The sequence below is a fragment of the Moschus berezovskii genome, chromosome 13 (genome assembly GCF_049115385.1).
Source record: "Moschus berezovskii isolate FMDL1 chromosome 13, NW_MosBer_1.0, whole genome shotgun sequence".
NCBI classification, from domain to species: Eukaryota; Metazoa; Chordata; class Mammalia; order Artiodactyla; family Moschidae; genus Moschus; species Moschus berezovskii.
Window position 1 is genome coordinate 12,211,668 of NC_142472.1, and position 20,774 is coordinate 12,232,441.

Genomic DNA, 20,774 nt, shown 5'->3' on the forward strand with positions numbered 1-20,774 from the left:
TCAAGGTTGGTCATAACTTTCCTTCGAAGGAGTAAGCATCTTTTAATTTCATGGCTGCAATCAGCATCTGCAGTGATTTTCGAGCCCCAAAAAATAAAGTCTGACACTGTTTCCACTGTTTCCCCATCTATTTCCCATGAAGTGATGGGACCAGATGCCATGATCTTTCTTTTCTGAATGTTGAGCTTCAAGCCAACTTTTTCACTCTCCTCTTTCACTTTCAAGAGGCTTTTTAGTTCCTCTTCACTTTCTGCCATAAGGGTAGTGTCATCTGCATATCTGAGGTTATTGATATTTCTCCCGGCAATCTTGATTCCAGCTTGTGCTTCTTCCAGCCCAGCGTTCCTCATGATGTACTCTACATATAAGTTAAATAAGCAGGGTGACAATATACAACCTTGACGTACTCCTTTTCCTATTTGGAACCAGTCGGTTGTTCCATGTACAGTTCTGACTGTTGCTTCCTGACCTGCATACAGGTTTCTCAAGAGGCAGGTCAGGTGGTCTGGGATGCCCATCTCTTTCAGAATTTTCCACAGTTTATTGTGATCCACACAGTCAAAGGCTTTGGCATAGTCAATGAAGCAGAAATAGATGTTTTTCTGGAACTCTCTTGCTTCCTCCATGATCCAGCGGATGTTGGCAATTTGATCTCTGGTGCCTCTGCCTTTTCTAAAACCTGCTTGAACATCTGGGAGTTCACAGTTCACATATTGCTGAAGCCTGGCTTGGAGAATTTTGAGCATGACTTTACTAGCGTGTGAGATGAGTGACAAATCTTAAATCACCCCCAATCCTATCCCAAGTATAATATAAAAACCATATATACGTTGCTCCCTGTGCAAACTACTGACAGCATCAGTTATTTAAAAACAGTCATCTTGGAGATTCCCTGGTGGTTCAGGGCTGAAGAGTCCGCCTGCCAGTGCAGGGGACACGGGTTTGATCCCTGGTCCAGGAAAATCCCATACGTCTCAGAGCAGCTAAGCCCATGCTCCACAACTACTGAACCTGAGCTCGTGAGCCTAGAGCCCGTGCTCCATGATAAGAGAAGCCCCCGCAATGAGAAGCCCGCATGCTGTGATTAGAGGGTAGCCCCCGCTCATGGCAACGCAGACCCAGCACAGCCAAAAACAAAGAAATAAAAATGAACAAACAAACAAAACCCAGTAATCTTATCTTCCAGACATTTATTTCATGGGGTGACTTTACTTTCCATTGAGCAAAATTCACAGATGCATTTTGTGTACATTTTAAGGTAAAAGAGAAAAAAAAAAGAACCCAAAGAGTTTCTTTTTGGCGAGGGGCGGGGGGTGGGGGGGAGGTCAAACCACGCAGCTTGCAATATCATAGTTCCCCAACCAGGGTCCGAATCTACGCCCTCTGCAGTGAAAACACAGAGTCTTAATCACTGAACCGCCAAGGAGTACCCAGCAAAACCTTGTTTTCAAATGCTTTTAGACTTTAAGATATCCACAGGGACTTCCCTGGAGGCTCAGTGGTAAAGAACCAGCCTGCCAATGCAGTAGACACAGGCTCGATCTTGGCCCTGGAGGATCCCACACGCCTTTAAGTCTCTGTGCCCTGCTCGCTGAAACAAGAGAAAAGCTCGCCCCAGCAGTGAAGATCCAGTACACCCAAAAGATAAATAAAAGTTAAAAAATCTTAAAAGATACCCATAGTATACATTTGTCAGAATAAATTCAATTTTGATTATTTTACTGTCCATCATCAACCTATCAACTCAATTTTTGCTCGCCAATAAAAGAATTTACTAGACATTGTAAAAGGTCAAATTTTGAAAAGGTGTTTTATTTGTAAGCTGTAGCAGGTCCCCTTCAGGTTCCACATGCATAATGTGTCTGTGGGAGGGATGCGGGCACCCAACCGTCACCAGAACGTCTGCACGCCTGACCTCACTGAATTATCAGAGACCCAGCGGAGCAGGAATTTGCCTGTTTCACAATGAGCAAACTGAGGCAGAGAGGTTATGATGCCAAATGCATTCTCCAAACCACACAACTAATAAAGAGGATACCTGCAGTTCAAATGGGGCTTCCCTGATAGCTCAGCTGGTAAAGAATCCACCTGCGATGCAGGAGACCCTGGTTCGATTCCTGGGTCAGGAAAATCTGCTGGAGAAGGGATAGGCTACCCACTCCAGTATTCTTGGGCTTCCCTTTTTGGCTCAGCTGGTAAAGAATCTGCCTGCAATGCGGGAGACCTGGGTTTAATCCCTGGGTTGGGAAGATCCCCTGGAGAAGGGAAAGGCTACCCACTCCAGCATTCTGGCCTAGAGAATTCCATGGACTGTATAGTCCATGGGGTCGCAAAGAGTCGGACATGACTGAGCAACTTTCAAACCCAGCCTGGTCTGACTGTGAAGTCCATGCTTTAATGTTAAAGAAAAGGAAACCCTTGCAAAGTGTTGCTGGGGATGTCAATCAGTGCAGCCACTGTGCAGAACAGTATGGAAGGTCTTCAGTACATTAGAAACAGAATTACCATATGATCTAGCAATCCCACTCCTGGATTTACATCCAACGAAAATGAAACCACTAATTTGAAAAGATAGGTGTACCCAGTGTTCACAGTAGCATTATTTACAATAGACAAGATATGGAAGCAACCCAAGTGTATGTCAACAGATGAATGAAGATGTGGCACACATAGAAACTGAAATATTTCAGCCGTAAAAAAAAGAGAATGAAATTCTGCCATTTGCAGCAATGTGGATGGAGCTAGGGAGTATTATGCTTAGTGAACTAAGTCAGACAGGGAAAGGCAAATACTGTATGTGGCTATTTAGAGGGTGGCTAAACAGACTTGTCAGGATTCTTGCTAAGATTGGACAAGGCAGAGACAAACATGGCAGTCTGAAAAGCCAAACCCTAGGTGAAGGAACCACCTGACCTGCTTCCTGAGAAGTCTGTATGCAGGTCAAGAAGCAAAAGTTAGAACTGGACATGGAACAACAGACTGGTTCCAAATTGGGAAAGCAGTACATCAAGGCTGTGTATTGTCACCCTGCTTATTTAACCTATATGCAGAGTACATCATGCGAAATGCTGGGCTGAATGAAGCACAAGCTGGAATCAAGACTGTCGGGAGAAATATCAATAACCTCAGATATGCAGATGACACCACCCTTATGGCAGAAAGCGAAGAGGAACTAAGCCTGTTGATGAAAGTGAAAGAGGAGAGGAAAAAGCTGGCTTAAAACTCAACATTCAAAAAACTAACGTCATGGCATCTGGTCCCATCACTTCATGGCAAATAGGAAAACAATGGAACAAGTGAGAGACTTTATTTTCTTGGGCTCCAAAATCACTGCAGATGGTGACTGCACTCATGAAGTTAAAAGATACTTACTCCTTGGAAGGAAGGCTATGACCAACCTAGACAGCATATTAAACAGCAGAGACATTACTTGCCGACAAAGGTCTTTGTAGTCAAAGCTATGGTTTTTCCAGTAGTCATGTATGGATGTGAGAGTTGGACCATAAGGAAAGCTGAGCATCGAAGAATTGATGCTTTTGAACTGTGGTGCTGGAAAAGACTCTTGAGAGTCCGTTGGACTGCAAGGAGATCCAACCAACTAAAGGAAATCAGTCCTGAATATTCATTAGAAGGACTGATGCTGAAGCTGAAGCTCGAATACTTTGGCCACCTGATTTGAATGACTGACTTATTAGAAGAGACCCTGATGCTGGGAAAGATTGAAGGCAGGAGGAGAAGGGGACGACAGAGGATGAGATGGTTGGATGGCATCACCGACTCAACGGACATGAGTTTGAGCAAGCTCGAGGAGATGGTGAAGGACGGGAAGCCTGGTGTGCTGAAGTCCATGGGGTCACAGAGGTGGACACGACTGAGTGACTGAACAGCAACAGCAATGTGAGGGAAACAGCTGAGAGGAGTCTGAGTGGAACTTGGGTCAAGGGGAGCCTTTGTCACTCTCAGGGGAGTCAGAGAGAAAACGTCACAGTATTTTAAAATATGGATGAAAGATACCTGGGAGGTTTTGTCTTTTTTTTTTTTTACACTTTCTCATAAATTGAAAATGATTTCAAAATGAAAAGTATTCTGCCCGCCCCCCCCAAAAAACCTATGCAGTTCTGTTTTCCTCTGATTCATACCTCCAAGTGTCTCACTGGCTGAGCCATATTCTTCTTGTTGGCTTTTGTTCGTCTAATGTGACAGAATAATCACCACACTGTATTTCTTCTAATCGAGTAGAACAAAACTTCTTGGATCTACATAATTGTGTTGCAAACCTCATCCAAGAAAAAGTGTTTCCTGAACTTCACTCATGAATACTGTCCATGTACTTGCCATACCTCAAAGCAATTGTGCCTCTGTTTACATTATAATTTTAAAAGTCCACTCAGTGACTTTTTAAAAGAAAATTTTAAATTACTACTGCAAATGAAACACAGACTGATATCATTTGCTATTAAAATAGCATGCAACCACAAAATACACACATTAAAAAGTGTTATTAAGTTTAAAAAAGATGAAATAAATGCTGAGACAATTAATTTAGGAAAATGCATTCTTGAAAATATGCTCCCTAAAGAGAGTGGAACTTTTTATGCTGGTTTAGTATAACAGGATTTTGGCCAGATGTCACTTAGTTTAAGATGAAATGAGGTTCTAAATCAATATAATGAGCTAGTTTTAAAATTTTGATGGTAACCAGAACTGCACATACTTTATATATCCTCACTTATTGGAAAGGACAAGAGATATTTAACCTCCTTCTTTAACAAAGTTCAATATTGAGAGTTAATTCCTAACCAAAATGACGGTACGTTTATTCCAAAAACGCATTTGAATGTTTATCACCCTGGAAGGATACATTAAAATAGACAATCTTTCCTTCTGAGAATGTTTTAAAAAATAATTTTCAGATAATTTAGTTATGTGGGAACTTTATTATACACTTATTGCAAGGGCACAGACCTTGAGTTGGCCAATTTCAAAAATTTCTTTCACAGCAGAGGTATTTAGAGGCCAAAAGAAGCTAAGAAAAAAGTAGGGTAATCACCGTTGACTTAATGGGGGTGGGGCTGGGGAAGAGGGTAACCAAATGTGTTAAAGAACTCAGGCTGGGTTGCCTAGGAGGGTGGGCAGTTTCTCAGAGTAGTTCTTAACTGAGACTCATATCCACAGAAAGACACGTCTGCATTTGCGTCAGGGATGCTAATTTCCTTCCAGAAGGTGGTTATGAATTGCATCAAGCAAAAATGTTCTGGAGGGACCAAGTTCTCCTTGTGAGTAGAGCTGGGTGGAGGTGGCTGAGGAGAAAGTGTGGGAAGAGACTTTTCACCGAATAATGTTTTATAAACCTTAAATTTTGAACCAGGGGCAGGTGGCCCTTTTTGTAAAATTTAAGTGACTAAAAAAGGAAACTAAAACTCTCGAGAATTTGGGCCCCTTGCTCAAAATACCCACATATTTTTGTAACGTTTGAGAACTAAAGGCAGAGAGCATCCCTTACTTATCCACTGGCTCCTACCACCTGAATTGAAAAAAATAGGTCAGTGCTTTTTTCCCCCTATTTCCAGCAAAGTGTTCAGAAGCAGGAAGCTCAGATTGCTAATTGGTTCTCAACATCTGTTGGTATCTGGAATGTCTGCCTGATTGGGGACTGGCCCCTCAGGTCTGGATGCATCTGTCAAGTAATAGCCACTACTGGAGTTCCCCAAGCATGCTGCACTGTGGTTACAGCATTCCATTCAATCCTCACCACCACACACCAATCAGAGGAAGCCGTTGGAGCCCCCAGAAGAAACCACTTGGAAATAACGTAATCTATGGGCTTCCCTGGTGGCTCAGAGGTAAAGAGTATGCCTGCCAAGCAGCAGACACAGGTTTGATCCCTGGGTTGGGAAGATCCCCTGGCGGAGGGCATGGCCACCCACTCTGGTATTCTTGCCTGGGAAATCCCATGGACAGAGGAGCCTGGCGGGCTACAGTCCATGGGGTTGCCAGAGGTGGACAAGACTTAGTGAGTAAACAACACCCAGATAGCTCCAAGGTCAAGATGGGATGTTTGCAGTGAACCAGGTCCAGGTAAGAAGCAAATGTTTTCCATATGGAAGTGTTACTGAGCGCTTTCACTTTTATGGGGAGAGCATTTGCTTCTTACCTGGACCTGGTTCATTGCAAACATCCCATCTTGACCTTTGAGCTATCCAGATGCAAATGCTCTTGTATACTGTATAATAAAGCAGGAGCGGGCGGAGGGAAAGAACTTACCTTCAGGTGGAAACAGTGGTTTTCAGGCAGGAAGCCTGTGGGTCTAGGGCTCCCTTATCGGGTGGGAAGAGTTGGGACTGAAAGGGATGGTGACCAGTCAGATGTAGGGATGGGCTCGGGTCTGGCTGGCCGACCCGTTTTTGCAGGCCTCCGGGAGTGATTTCCAGGAACTGGCTGCTGTGTTGGAGGTGGGCGAGCTGTGTGGGCAAAGCAATTTGCCAAAGGGTGAATGGCAGATCTGAGGGCCAGGGAGGTGCCACTCACTCTGCTTCTGCTGACAGGGCCCTTGAGGTTTCTAATTTTGGAAGGAGGAGCAATCTCTTTTGTGATACTAAAAAGTGAGTCGGTGTCCTCCAGTGCAACCTCCATTCTGCTTATGCACCTTCAATAAAGCATTTTAAGACATGGTTATTTCAATGCATTATAACGTCTCCAAATTGGTGATGTTATTTGTATCTTTAGTCTCGTCTTGAGACAGCAGCCGTAAGAGCTTATCTGCCTCATGGCTTATTGATCATTCATAGTAGTGGTAACCGTTCCCCATGAGACCCAGTTCACAAACATGACATTGATGGGCTGTATTTTTCCCAAAGTAGAACTATCTTTTCCGGCCTTTTAATAATGAACTTCCAATGTGTGTTTTTTAGTAAGAAGGTGTAACAGGGTTGTAACCCTATAAACATTCTTTCACTATTTCCTGATCAAAGGGGGATCTACTTCATCTCAATGGCTGTTTAAAAACTATAATTTTCCTCCAAGGGGAGAGCAAAGTGAAAGGAGTGCAAGTGTTAGTTGCTCAGTTCTGTCTGACTGTCTGCCAGCACATGGACTCTAGCCTGCCAGGCTCCTCTGTCCATGGGATTCTCCAGGCCAGAATACTGGAATGGGTTTGCCATTTCCTTCTCCAGGGGATCTTCCCAACCCAGGGATTGAACCCGGGCCTCCCACATTGCGGGCAGATTCTTTCCCGTCCGAGCCACCGGGGAAGCCCAGGGGGGAGAGGGTTAGAGAAAATCCAGGTGTGTGTGAAACAGAGTGGAAAGTGGCAGCCACTGACAGCTGGGCCAGAAACAAGCAAGACTGGTTGCTCCACTAAGAGGTAAAATAAGAGGGTAAATGCAGCCGGATCACTGGAAGAGACCCTGATGCTAGAAAAGATTGCAGGCGGGAGGAGAAGGGGACAGAGGACGAGATGGTTGGATGGCATCACTGACTCAATGGACATGATTTGAGCAAACTCTGGGACATGTTGAAGGACATGGAAGTCTGGCATGCTGCAGTACATGGGGTCGCAGAGAACCAGACACGACTGAGCAACTGAACCACCAACTGGATCCAAAGGTTGGGGCCAAGTTTCTAAAAGGGCTACAATTTAATATTCTCTCTTCACATCCAGGCCAGTCCAGTCCAGTCCAAAATCACTGCAGATGATGACTGCAGCCATGAAATTAAGACACTTACTCCTTGGAAGAAGTTATGACCAAGACAGCATATTAAAAAGCAGAGACATTACTTTTCCAACAAAGGTCCGTCTAGTAAAGGCTATGGTTTTTCCAGTAGTCATGCATGAATGTGAGAGTTGGACTATAAAGCTGAATGCCAAAGAATTGATGCTTCTGAACTGTGGTGTTGGAGCAGACTCTTGAGAGTCCCTTGGACTGCCAAGGAGATCCAACCTAAAGAAAATCCATCCTAAAGAAAATCAGTCCTGAATATTCATTGGAAGTACTGATGCTGAAGTTCCAATACTTTGGCCACCTGATGCGAAGAACCGACTCTTTGGAAAAGACCCTGATGCTGGGAAAGATTGAAGGCAGGAGGAGAAGGGGCAGAGGATGAGATGGTTGGATGACATCACTGATGGATGAGATGGTTGGATGACATCACTGATGGATGAGATGGTTGGATGACATCACTGACTCAATGGACATGAGTCGGAGTAAACTCCGGGAGTTGGTGATGGATAGGGAGGCCTGGCGTGCTGCAGTCCATGGGGCTGCAGAGTCAGACACGATTGAACTGAACTGAACTTCACTGTCAACCCAATGATGACTTAGCAGCAATACAATCCCTAGCAGGAACCAGAGGTGGCTGTGGGGAGAGGGCTTGGAGAGACCCAGCCTTCTTTTTGCTGCTGGTTCCTTCGCCCTCCAAGACAGCACATGCTACACGTTGGTTGCAAACGCTCCCACATAGGCCACCTGCAACACAGCCTGTGGTGGTAGCAGGCCTGGAGAGACTGCTTCTGCTCAGGGAAGGCTTTTCAGTGACCAGGAGAGGCCAGACTTTCAGTGTCTGGTGCAGTTTGCTGGAATGCCCAGATGGAGGTACTGTTGATGGACAGCTTCCAAGTGAGCACTGAGGCACCAAAAAGGCTGAAGAGACTGCCGAGGGTCCAGACTGGTGACAGTGGGGTCAGGCTGCCCACCTCAGGATGGCCACCACAGAGACCTCCTCCTGCAGGGGGAGCAGTCACCGTGAGGACAAGAGTCCCTGATCTGGTGGACAGAACCACCCAAGGCTTGAAGTGTGTTTCCTAGTCAAGGACAAACTCTTCTTCTTGAGGCTGCGGTACAGATGAGGTAATGGGTGGCTTTAGGGGCTGCACCACATGCACAGATCTTCAAACACCAGCCACTTGGTGCTGAGCAAGTAAAATCACATTTCCATCGGCCAGAAGCACTCCTGGTACCTCTGCTGACTCTGCAAAGATGTTGATCCTTTTCACAACTTCCTCTCAACGCTGAGGCTCTTCAAGAAATTTGCAAAAAAATACTTGATTTTAAAAAACTAAGAACTTAAACAATGATAGCTAATACCAAGCCTGACTTCTAAACTCAATTCTCTGTAAGGTGGGTACTATTTTATTCCCATTTTAAAGAGAAGGCAACTAACATACTGAAGTTAGCCTGTGTGGAAGTCTCAGCCCATGTACCGTGTACCCTGAGGTTCTGGAATCCAAGCAAAGGTTTTAGTTAGCTGTCAGGCATGATGGCCCATATTGTTTCTGTAGTCTACTGGCACACCTGTTAAGTACTGTCTAAACATTTCAAAACCATATTCTGCTACTCTAACTGGAATTTATTTATTTTTTAAAAACAATTTTTGTGGTATTTTACACAAAAACTAAGATCACACTGCTTTGGGATTTCTTAGAAATGAGTAACTGAGCTACAGTTTATCTTCAAAGCGTTTGTATTCATCCACTCAAACATACAACATACACAGAAAAAACATGACCAAATATTGTCCAGCAAACAACTGTTAGGATTACAGACTGTGCGAGGAAAAGACAGGGTGCGAGGGTGGAGTCAGTCAGTCCAGGATGGCTCCAACACCCAACCTGGTCAGAAGTTCAAGTGTTGGAAGTAAAACTCCAACCCCACTCCTTGCAGGAGCTTCCTTCTAAAGCTTCATACCTTCGGGGCTGAGGAAATGAAAGATTTTGGCTACGACTCCTTCGAGGCAGGGGGTTAGGAGGAACAAGGTGATTTCTACGGAACAAGCCGAGAGCCAGCTGGTTTGATGCAATACTCGTAGGCCGAATGGCGCTGCACTAATTACTGAGCGAGCCGTCTAGCTGCGCTCTTCAGCCCTCCAAACAGGCCGTCATTCAGCATGAGATCACGAGGCTACAACGCTTAAGGCACTGCCCCTCATTCACCAGGAGACCAGGTGCGTCAAGGGTGTTCATCTGCTTATGTATTTACTGACGCTTCTGTTAGCCAAACGACAACTAGAGTCATGATAAAGTTGACTCTCATTACAGAAACATCAAATGAGCTTTAAGACAATTTTGCTTTTCTTCAGATTTACAGCATTAAGAAAATATTCCAAATGAGTTATGCTAAAAATTTCCGACACTTATGCACGTAGCTTAACCCTCAGTGTTACAAAAGACCCAGAAAATGTAAGGGCCACACACATTTTTTTCCTCTAGAAACAGTTCGGATTCGTAAATATATTATTGGCTGTCATGCAAGGCCACTAAACTTGGTACAAAAAGAAAAAAGAAAAAAACACATGAATTTTCATCTTGTAGAGACAAAATGAGGTGTTAAAAAGGTTTCCCCAGGTAATTTCAAAGAATTGTGTGTCACCATTAGTTACAAGCCCTGGATTTCAGGATCCTGTCACACTGTCTCATAAGACCAAACTTCTCTGATTAATTTGGTTCACCTTGATTATTTATTCTATTTCATGCAGAAGGATGTAGTCAACCTGCAGTTGATTGATCTGTACCCACCTACTTCTTTCAGGGACCTTACACCCTGTGACGGGTATGTCTTCTGACTTTTTCCAAAAACGTTTAAGTGCTCAGTACAGCCCTCCACAAACACTGCTGCTGCTGCATCACTTCAGTCGTGTCCGACTCTGTGCGACCCCATAGACGGCAGCCCACCAGGCTTCCCCGTCCCTGGGATTCTCCAGGCAAGAACACTGGAGTGGGTTGCCATTTCCTTCTCCAATGTGTGAAAGTGAAAAGTGAAAGTGAAGTCGCTCAGTCGTGTCCAACTCTTAGTGACCCCATGGACTGCAGCCCACCAGGCTCCTCCATCCATGGGATTTTCCAGGCAAGAGTACTGGAGTGGGGTTCCACAAACACTAGACTCTCCAAAAAACATGTACCCATCTTCCGATCATATTCTATTCTCAACTTCGGTGAGCACACACCACATTTTTAACATGTTTTAAGTACAGTAATAAGTTAAAAAAAAAAAAGAAGCAAATCTAAATTGCTCCAGTTGATTGCACAGTACACAAATGAGCTTTCCAAAAGCATTCTGTTTAAGAAAGGACCGACGGGTTGTCCTACCACATTTTACTCCAACAGGAAGACAGGCTGTTAGGGAGCTGCAAATATCCCCTCCCACTACATTAAGAGAGTCACACAGGTACCACTGAAAGCAGTGATCTTCTTGAGAAGTCATTCAACATGGTGCTTGTCCTGCCAGATACCAAAGCTTCTGGGCTGGAAACAAAATACACATGAAGGGTATTTGCTCCCAACCAAACCATCTTTATATAATTTATTCTACTTTCTATTTCATTTCAGATTTACTTTTAATAAAGTAATGCAAATCATTTAAAGAAAAAAACGTTTAATTTAAAATTCTGATCTAGGCATAAAATTCATTTTTGTATCACGGTTAAATTCAGTACAAACTATAAAACTGTTAACACTTGAGTTTCAACAGAAATCTAGTAAGACCTCTTAGAAAAATTCCTTAAAGAAACAACAGCAAGTCATTTACTGCTATGAGGTTAATACATAAAGAAAAACACATTCACACATTTTACTGAATTTATCAGTAAATAATTTTAGCTATAATACTTATCATAAAATTATAAGTTTAAAGGTTGTGTGTGGCTCCATAGCAATTACAATTTGCAATAAAAATACTAAACCAAATTCTTTTTTTCTAACAACAATGCTAGCTTTAAAACGACTGAAGTTTGCACATCAATTGTGAATGGAGTAGGTGTATCATAACTTAGCTCACATTAAAGTGGAAGATGGTAATAACTAGATGCTTTTAACTTTGAATTGCATGAGGAAAATATCAGGGGGAAACAAAATTCAGAGCCATCGTTAGCAGTTTAAAAAATATTACTCTTATATTAAAAACATTAAATGAATCAAAGCCAGACAGTACTGAATTTTTACACAAACTTCTTTCGTATTTCAACGTTGTTTATTGAGGAGTGAATGAGACTACTGCCAGACATGCCAACGACACTTCACATTCAAGGGCTGGAAGCCAAAAAGCTTTCCAAACTGAGTCACTGCATAAGCCTTTTGGGGAAAAGGATCGAAAGTGACGTAAAATAACATTTTCATGCTTGTTGTTTTTGTCTTCAGCTTTTCTTCAATGTTTGGATCTAAGAGCTTGCTGGGTAGAAGGCTTCTTTCTACCCGACAAAAAGACTCACACTCCAATTAATAGAATGAACACTAGGTGTACAGCAACTTGTTTTAACACACATCTATGCTGAGGAACAGATCTTAATTAAAGCTGATTTGTCTTAAGTTTCCTTATATCTAGTGAGGAAAATTAATTTTATTTCCCTTTTGCCTTCACATGGGTGGGTTACACCAATAGAAAAATACTCTTCAGTGTTACTGCAGGGCTCACGGGACTTCCTCAGTATTGGTGGGGGAAATCCACTTACACACCATCCTGAAACCCAGGGCTTCTCGTTCTGCTGTTGTGGCTTTGCAGAAGAATGGCCTACACACAACTCTACCGTTCTCTTTTGCTCAAAAACAAAACAAAGAAACCTAAACAAAAGGGTAAACGTTTATTTGGAGTTAGTTTTCTGGTGGTGGTAGTAAGGCCCTTCAGGCAGAGTTCAGGAGCTCCTGTATGGCTGCCTGCTGCTCGGGACTGAGCTGCGCTATGCATTCAGTCCACAGTCCTTCAGAAGTCTAGGAAAGAACAACGTCATATGTTTAGATTTGGCAAAATGGTCACTGGGCAGCACTCTCATAACCAGCATTAGGCAGACTGTAATGCCGAGACACTTTCTTTCCGGCAGGTTAGCTTGATGAACATCATTGTAGAAGCAAGACATCTTTTCATTTCTATGAAGTTTGTTTCACTTACAGTAAGCTTTCTCATTTTTACATCGATAAAGCTACACTTTTGATGACCTGTTCAAGTTATCTACACACATCCACTTAGGGAGGAAAATTTGATTATAAAACGTTGGTAGCTGACAGTTACTATGACTAACATCTCGCCTTTCTGTTTTCACATATATACAGAAAAACAACATAATGAGTATGTGCTAACAATCTCAGATTTAAGACAAAAGTTTCAGTTTTAATAGATAACGAGAATATATGGGTAGATTATATTAAGTATAATCTATTTGAGGCTTGATGACAAGATAACATAAAAGTGAAATTTCCTTAGCTCGCTGAATTTCTATTCTCTTCCTCTAATAGAAAAAATACAGAAAAACAAAACTAAACAAAAAATACCCCAAAACCATTTTAGTTCTTCTTTCCCAATTTAACTAAATCAGTTTACCTGTACTTGGCGAACTACATTGGCCAGACGTTTGGCACAAGGGTCGTCATGTTTAATTGCCTCATGCATTTCTCCTTCTGCGATTATACTGAATATTTTGGGCAGATTGGTATTGTTTGGGCCAAGAACAATTGGGTGATTACTGAAATAAGAGAAGAAAGCCATTATAAATGAAAATTATAATAGAAAACCACTCAACCACTCATATACTTTCCCATACCCTTCCCCCAATACCAAATTCTGTTATTAGGTCCTTCCTTATACAGTGATTATGCACTAAAATCAACTGCCTTTTAAATCCAGTAGGAGGAAACCTGATTAGCTTTGCAGTTTCTTCCCATGTAAACCATACATATAAGAACAGTTCTTTAATACAAATTTTATTTAGATACTACAGAATGGTTTCTAAAATAATTTGAAGTTCAAAAAGACGTATCGGCATTTCAAAAGTAAACTGGGAAATAAGTTCCAGTCAAGTTTAATGGAAAGAAACCTAACAGTGAATCTGATTAGTTTCATCTTTTTTCATCAGGAAAATTCCAGGGCAGTCATTTCCAAGGGAGAGGATTCAATAGCATGATGGAGAACGGGTCACTTCAGAGGCAAGAGAAGGTTAACGCATCTCCACGATGGCTCTGAGACATCCCTTAACGATGTCCTCGGTGAAAGACTTCCAGTACTTGTATAACCAATGAGAACTTAGGCATGAAGGAATACACCCATTGGCCCATTTCTACAAACTCCAGGGGACAAGTGGTTGTAGCCCCTGGATTTATTTATGAACTAAAAGCAGTAGTTAATAGCGACAGAGCCCAGACCACCAATGGACACAACTTTGATGTGATAGCTTTTGTAACCTCCTGGTTGTTCTAATTCTTAGCAATACTCATAGACACAAAATAACACTAATAACGCCAGAGGTCAAGGGACAGACCCTGAGTGCCCATCTGGTATATTTCCCTTAGACCACTGATTTTTTAATTCAAAGAAAAACGTTAGTATTTCAGAGGGTCAAATAACAGTATAACCCAGGCTCTTTCATCTCATTCTATTAATAAATGATATGCCAATGAGGCCTCAGTAAAGCTAACGACTGAATGGATAAAAGAACGAATGAGCTGGGTGGGAGACAGAACAGAACCTCCTTTGAACATCTTCTACGATAACGCCTCATCTGCTGAACTGAATCCCACACGCAACTCAAAATTACGTGGGATTCTAAGGCACTCCTAACTGTGATAAGGTTTCTTAATCTGATTTATAAAGACAGCACTATTAAAACTTGAATGCCTGAAAGGCATGCACAGGAAGCACCAAGTTACGTGAAGGGGAAGGAAATAAGGTTGACCTGTCCCGTTGCCTACCTCTCAATCAGGTCGCAAAGATAATTGAAAGTTTGAACTGCTTCTTCTTTATCCTCATGCAGTGGAAGCCAAGAGAGCCAGTGTGGGAGGACTTCTTCAACGTTCACACAGTCAGGCTTGAATTTCATCATTTTCCCCACTGCTGAGATGCAGTTCTCAGTAGCATTGATATTTTCTTTGGTCTTAGCATCAGCAGACTGAATAACTCTTACCAGCAGTGGAAGTGCTTCTAAAATAAGCATTTGGAGAGAAGTCAGTTCAAGGCTCATTTTCATGCAAATGACCAAAAATATGTCTTATTTTCAGTCCAGCTACAAATTACAGTGAGAAAATGTTCAAGTGTAAGGAGCACTTTGTTTTTATGACTTCAGAACCATGACAGGGGGAGAGGGAGATGGCCCAGTGTGCTCAGGGCCAGCTGCACTACATTAACTTATAGGCCGTAAGAGGTCAGCAGCATCCAGACCTGCACTCCTGATCACCTCATACTACAGCTTTTAAAAGCCGCCAAGCTCTACTCCTGTGCTGAACTCACAGGGATCCAGACATGCCTTAAAAGCACGCCCTCCAAACCCCAGATGAACTGCACCCTGGGACCGGGGTGAGGAGGCGCTGGTCCCACTCAGACTTCATTCCCATCTCTATGTGAATGAGGATGGCAAATGTCTAAATGCTGTAACAAGGTGTTTGCAAAAGGAAAAGAGAAGGAAGCAGTGTATACTGTTTTCAGGGTGGGGGCAGAAAGCAAGGTAGGGCTAACAGGGATGTCTGGGGCAAAATGCGCATAACCAGATAAACAGAAGTACCTGTGCAGAAAGGACGGTAGTTATCACCACCATACTGTGCCATGACTCCCAGGCCATATGCAGCTGCTTGCCTGACTTCTGGGCTGCTGTCACATACGTATTGGAGCATTGGCCTTAAGAAATATTCTGCATATTTAAATGAGGCTGGACTACAGTGTTCTATGACATCATCAAAGATGCACAGTCCCCACTGTCTGTCTGGCCACGGTCTATGTGGACACTACAAAAGAGACACTCTTTTAAGCTTTGGATACTGGAGTGAAGACTGTAAAGAAACAAACATTCACTATTGGCTGTCATCTCACAAGGATACTCCTGATACAGGTATTGAAAAATAAACATCGTAACAATCAGTTCTTGTGAATAACAACCTTCAAACTACTCTATAGATTTTCCACCACCTGAAATTACCAAGTATGAGGAAGAATGATAGCAGCATCTACGTATATACATTTACTTTACAAAAAAGACAATGGCAATGCTGTATTTAAAAAGCACAATAGCAGCCAAAGCTGCAAAACTTTATAGTACTGATTCAACAGGATGTCACGTGCCTAAATAATTTTAAAAAACATACTGTACTACTTAAGTATCACAAAACACAAAACTGAAAGCCAAAACGGGATAAATATTCAATGACTGCTTTTAATTTATAATACATTTAAAAAATTTGAACATGTAATGCTATCATCCAGAACCTATGACTGCTGGTGGTACATAATAAAGATCAAAACTGAATTTTCTAGGGTCTACTTTAAAACAAAAACCCGTAACCATTTTGTTTCCACTTATTAATTTAGCAGGGTATAGATAATCTCAAATAATAAAAAGCCAGTTGTATATTTTTAGACTGCATTATAAATTAATTGGACTATAGAAAACCTAATTAGCAATCTTCCAAGCATACACTGAGAATATATCCAAGGCAATGCAATAAACTCAGTTAATTAGCGGTATGGTGAAAACTATGATTTCTAGGATCCATTTTAACCTGAAAGTGTTAAATTTTCAAACGCTGTAATAGATTTTCAGGTCAACTATCTAAAATAATTGTCAAAAAGAGGTAATACTCACAATTAGGTTGACAATTAACGGAAGCAGCTGTTCAAACCATGGTAACACTTTTTCCTTGTAGCTACTGAATATTGAGTGTAAAATGTCTGACACTTTGGTCAGAATATAAACATCATTATCATCCTAAAAAAAACCAAGTGGGCACAGTATGGGTTAAAAAAAGTACGTATGTATTTAAAAAGTGTCCTCACTATTCTTAACATTATAAAAAAAAAATCTAAGAAACATAGAAAATTAAATTTCTTGTCACTTTCTTAAGAGCATAGCAAGAGTCCAAAGACTGAGGTTACTCCAGTGATGTCTTATCTGGCAATAAAGACAGAAGGAGTATTCAAGTACTGCACTTACTGCAAATACTTTCCTTGGAATATATCTAAAATAGATGGCTGAAAGACTATCCCAAATTTCAAAGTTCTGAAATGAGTGATTTTATTTTACTATCTTTTGTTTGTTTTCTAGGACATCTCTAGTTTTGGAGCAGGATGGTGGGGAGATGTGGGGTCAGTTACTTACAACATCTCATCCCTGGGAACCACGTGCGTGTCAGGGTGAGCACCTGCCGAGGACAGGGATGAGCCCCACGAGCCAGCACGGGTCCATCGGATGGCCACATGCCACACACGGCAGACCCTACATACAGAGCTGACATATGTTGATGGCATCAAGTGGTCTGATGGCAGTTCTGAGTAACAATGTGAAGAATTATGTCAACCACATGCCTATTGTTTATAGGGAAATTTGCACAATTCTGTGGTCCAGGGGAAAGAGAGATGGTGTTACAGAAAGACCTGGCCTTAAGCACGGGAGTGTCAACAGCGTGGCTCGAGGCAATCACTTAACATCTGAGTTCACTCATCTTCAAAATGGGGAAAGCACCCGGGCACAGATGAGTGCTGTGAGAGGGTCTGGAAGAAGACACGAGGGGCTCCAAAGAGCTGTTATATGTAAGGTCACTGCAACAAAGCACACACACAGCACCCAAAACACAAGCCAGCCAGCTTCAAACCACCTAATCTCTACATTAATAAATGAAACACAAGTCAGATTCTTCTGCTGAAGATTCCTAAGAAGCACCTTTCAGGAGAAGTCAGATGAATCGGAAACTTAAGCATTAATGCAAATGGTCATGGAAGTTAAGTTCTAAACGGAGTAACGTACCTCGTCTTGTAGTGATTCTTCCACCTGCTCATCATAGTCTTCATCTTGTCTTTTAACTAAAACACACCCAAATAAATATCTTTTTAAATGGTCGCCAAAAATGGTCCAGAATTACATCCAGAAATAAAAGCGCAGAAAACGTACCTTGCCGCAATTCTTGGTTTTTAAAATGTTCTTCAAGTTTAGCTTTCAGTATACCACCCAACTCCTCAAAGTGTTCATTATTAAGGCATCCATCTCCCATGACTTCAATGCACTAAAAATGAGTTTGAGGAAAGAAAGCAACTCATAAGATTTAAGTGTTTTTGGAGTCAATAACTCCATTAAGAGTCAGATGGAGGCACTGAGAAAAATGAACATAACTCTTACCTGAGATTAAACAGTAGATACACTTGGATTATATTTGCTACCACATCAGTATTTTAAAGAAAAGAATTTAAAAAATATTTTTCCTTTAAACATGCCCTGAGCACGTCTTAAGTGCCAGGAATTACGCTGGGTATTGCAAATTCAAAGATGGAAAAGACCAACCAGCTCTTAAGAAGCTCAGTCATCACATGCGTACCCTGAACAGAGAAGGTGCTAGAGGAAGGCTAAGCTCGTGTCACAAAGGAGGGAATGAGAGGAGCGAAGGCACGGAAGCATGCATTCTTTGGGAAAGTAACAGAACATCTGAACTTGAGGGGTGCAAATGGGGACAAAGAATTTTTAAACCCAGTTGTGGATCAAGCTACGGAGCTGTGAGCCTTGGAAAATGAGGAGTGACTCAAGAGCAAGTTAATGAACTGAGGGAAAGAAGGAATGGCTTCTGGAGCAGACTAAGTGAGGCTCAGCAAAAAGAATAAATACAGCAAAACACAGAGAGAAATTTAGGAGAGAAAGCAGAGCACAGAGACCAGACTTGACCTGCATGACACCCACGTGTCATCTGGTGGTTGGATCACTAGGTAAATGACGATGGAAACTAATTAAGACCAGAATACAAGAGCAGCTACTCTTAAAAAGTAAGGAAAAGAGTGGTAACACCAAAATATTAAATATTTTTGGTTGCAAATTATGTTACAGCATAAAAAAAAAACCCATTTTATTTAGCAAGACAAATATATGAACACACAAACTGTTTAGGCTAATTTTGAAAAGAAAAATATTTACCTTAGCAAAAGAATGCATTATTTCTGAGAGGACATCTGAATCTGGTTCTGTGCCAATGGCCTTGATTAGCGCATCACACATAAAATGCCACATCTGTGTGAGGTACTCAGGACCACGAACTCTCGCACACTCCAGAAGAAGAGGCATGGATTCTGCTGCTGCCACTCGAACACGTTTTATTGTTAAGGAAAATGTACTCAAACGAACCTTAGACAACATTTAGTGTGATTACTATCCTCAAGATTGTTCTATCGTTATGCTCACTCACCTGCTGAAGTGCTCAGTGAGTTATTAACAGGAGTGCTAGGCAACTTCTGTTTATCTAAGAGTGCTCTCCAAGAGCCTGCGTTCAATATAACCTATGTATAAAAACACAAGTCTCCCCGCCCCAAGACATACTTCCTATCTTTCCAATCACCTACAATGTAACAGGAATAAAGGTTCAAATATAACCCCTCAAAACAAAAATAACTGAGGGAAGAGCCAGGACTCTCACAGCGTCTCAGGATATACCTATTCCCAAACTGCAGGTAGCACGTTTCTTACAAAGGCAAGTGAAGTAATGACTTTACTAAGAAAACTACTAAGGTTCTCTTTCTGCATCAGTCTCTGCAGAGTTGTCTCCCCCTATCTAATATCATGTCTAAAATAAATGTCTTGAGAATTCCTCTTAGAAATGATTCTGCCCTGTCCTCAGGCATCACGGGATGTCTGCTGGGGAAAAGCCACCTTCTGTGAAGGATGTCACGGTAGGATACTGCAGCCCACAGATCTGTGTCTGTGGCTCTCACTCCACTGGGCTGTCATTTTTTCCCCCCATCTTAAAGTGTGTATGTGTGCAAAAAGGTGTAAAAATATACCTATACTTACTATAACTACCATTATACCAAAGAGGACAATTGTTAAATGCAGATTTATTAAGAGACATTTCTCCCCAGAGGTGTTATCCACATTTGAAATGAGCTAGAAAGTTAAGCTGGTCTCTAACCTATTAAAAAGAATCTTACTTTCTTAACATCACCAAAAGATATTTGGGGAAAGTGGCAATACACAATTACAGACACTTGCTAATAAAATCCCAGTCCTTAAAACTCTTCAGAGCTTCACAGAGAACTGTCAAACTAGTGGAGAGCTGACATTTTCTTTTTCAGGATTTTGGCACAAGTGAAACAAAGGTACAAGCAAAGAATCTGAAACCACTGTCAGTGCAAACAGAACACTGGTGATGTCCACTTACTTCAGCTAGCACAAAGTCTAACACTTCTAAAACTGAAATATATCTATAATCTTTTTCTGTTCAAAAATTACAGGATATCATCGTGGAAATAAAATTTTAGTAGAGGTACCATGAGTTTGACAACCTGTTCAGTATATTCCACAAAGCCTTCTTTTAATTCCTTAGCATAACAAACCTGAAACAAAAAGTATTGGAAGAGAAATGAAGATCCATGTTATGCATTTGTTTTTTATTACAAACTGCAAAACTTAAGGACCACAGAATGCTCTACCCTAACAACAGCTAACTACTTTTAAAGCTGTATGCAGGACAAGGAAATTAGTCATCTAACTCATGGGAACTGTAAAAAAGGAAAGGGCCATGAAACAATTGTAAAATATACTGTCATTCAAAAGGTGGAATGCTTCATATTCTTATTTAGTGTGGGGAATAATTTAGCAAAAGCTTCCACACTCTGAAAATACTTCAAACGAAAGATACCACTTAATTAAGGCAATATAAAAAGCTACTTTAAAAACCATGAAAATGTAATCATGGCACATCTCCTCTGTAAATCTGCAGCTATGAGTTTCTGTTTTGAATTTTTAAAAAAATTACAACAATCAAATGAAAAAAAAAAAAAAAACACTCATCCTAAGTAATTCTTTTCTCTTTTACTACATTAAAAGATTTGATAATTGTG

At 41.5% G+C, this 20,774-nt stretch overlaps 1 protein-coding gene across 1 annotated transcript in view; it reads right to left on the minus strand.

The window, feature by feature from the left end:
• Positions 1-12,554: 12,554 nt before the first annotated feature.
• Positions 12,555-20,774, minus strand: part of IPO5 (importin 5) — a 42,792-nt gene continuing 34,572 nt past the window's right edge. Inside the window, exons 18-26 of the mRNA XM_055426584.2 lie at positions 20,171-20,267; positions 18,856-19,028; positions 17,848-17,959; positions 17,704-17,759; positions 16,546-16,668; positions 15,472-15,691; positions 14,666-14,894; positions 13,302-13,443; positions 12,555-12,694 (exon numbers count right to left, since the gene is read on the minus strand). Of these exons, the coding sequence (XP_055282559.1) occupies positions 12,608-12,694; positions 13,302-13,443; positions 14,666-14,894; positions 15,472-15,691; positions 16,546-16,668; positions 17,704-17,759; positions 17,848-17,959; positions 18,856-19,028; positions 20,171-20,267 (1,239 nt within the window). The 3' untranslated portion in view covers positions 12,555-12,607. The remainder of the gene's footprint in view (positions 12,695-13,301; positions 13,444-14,665; positions 14,895-15,471; positions 15,692-16,545; positions 16,669-17,703; positions 17,760-17,847; positions 17,960-18,855; positions 19,029-20,170; positions 20,268-20,774) is intronic.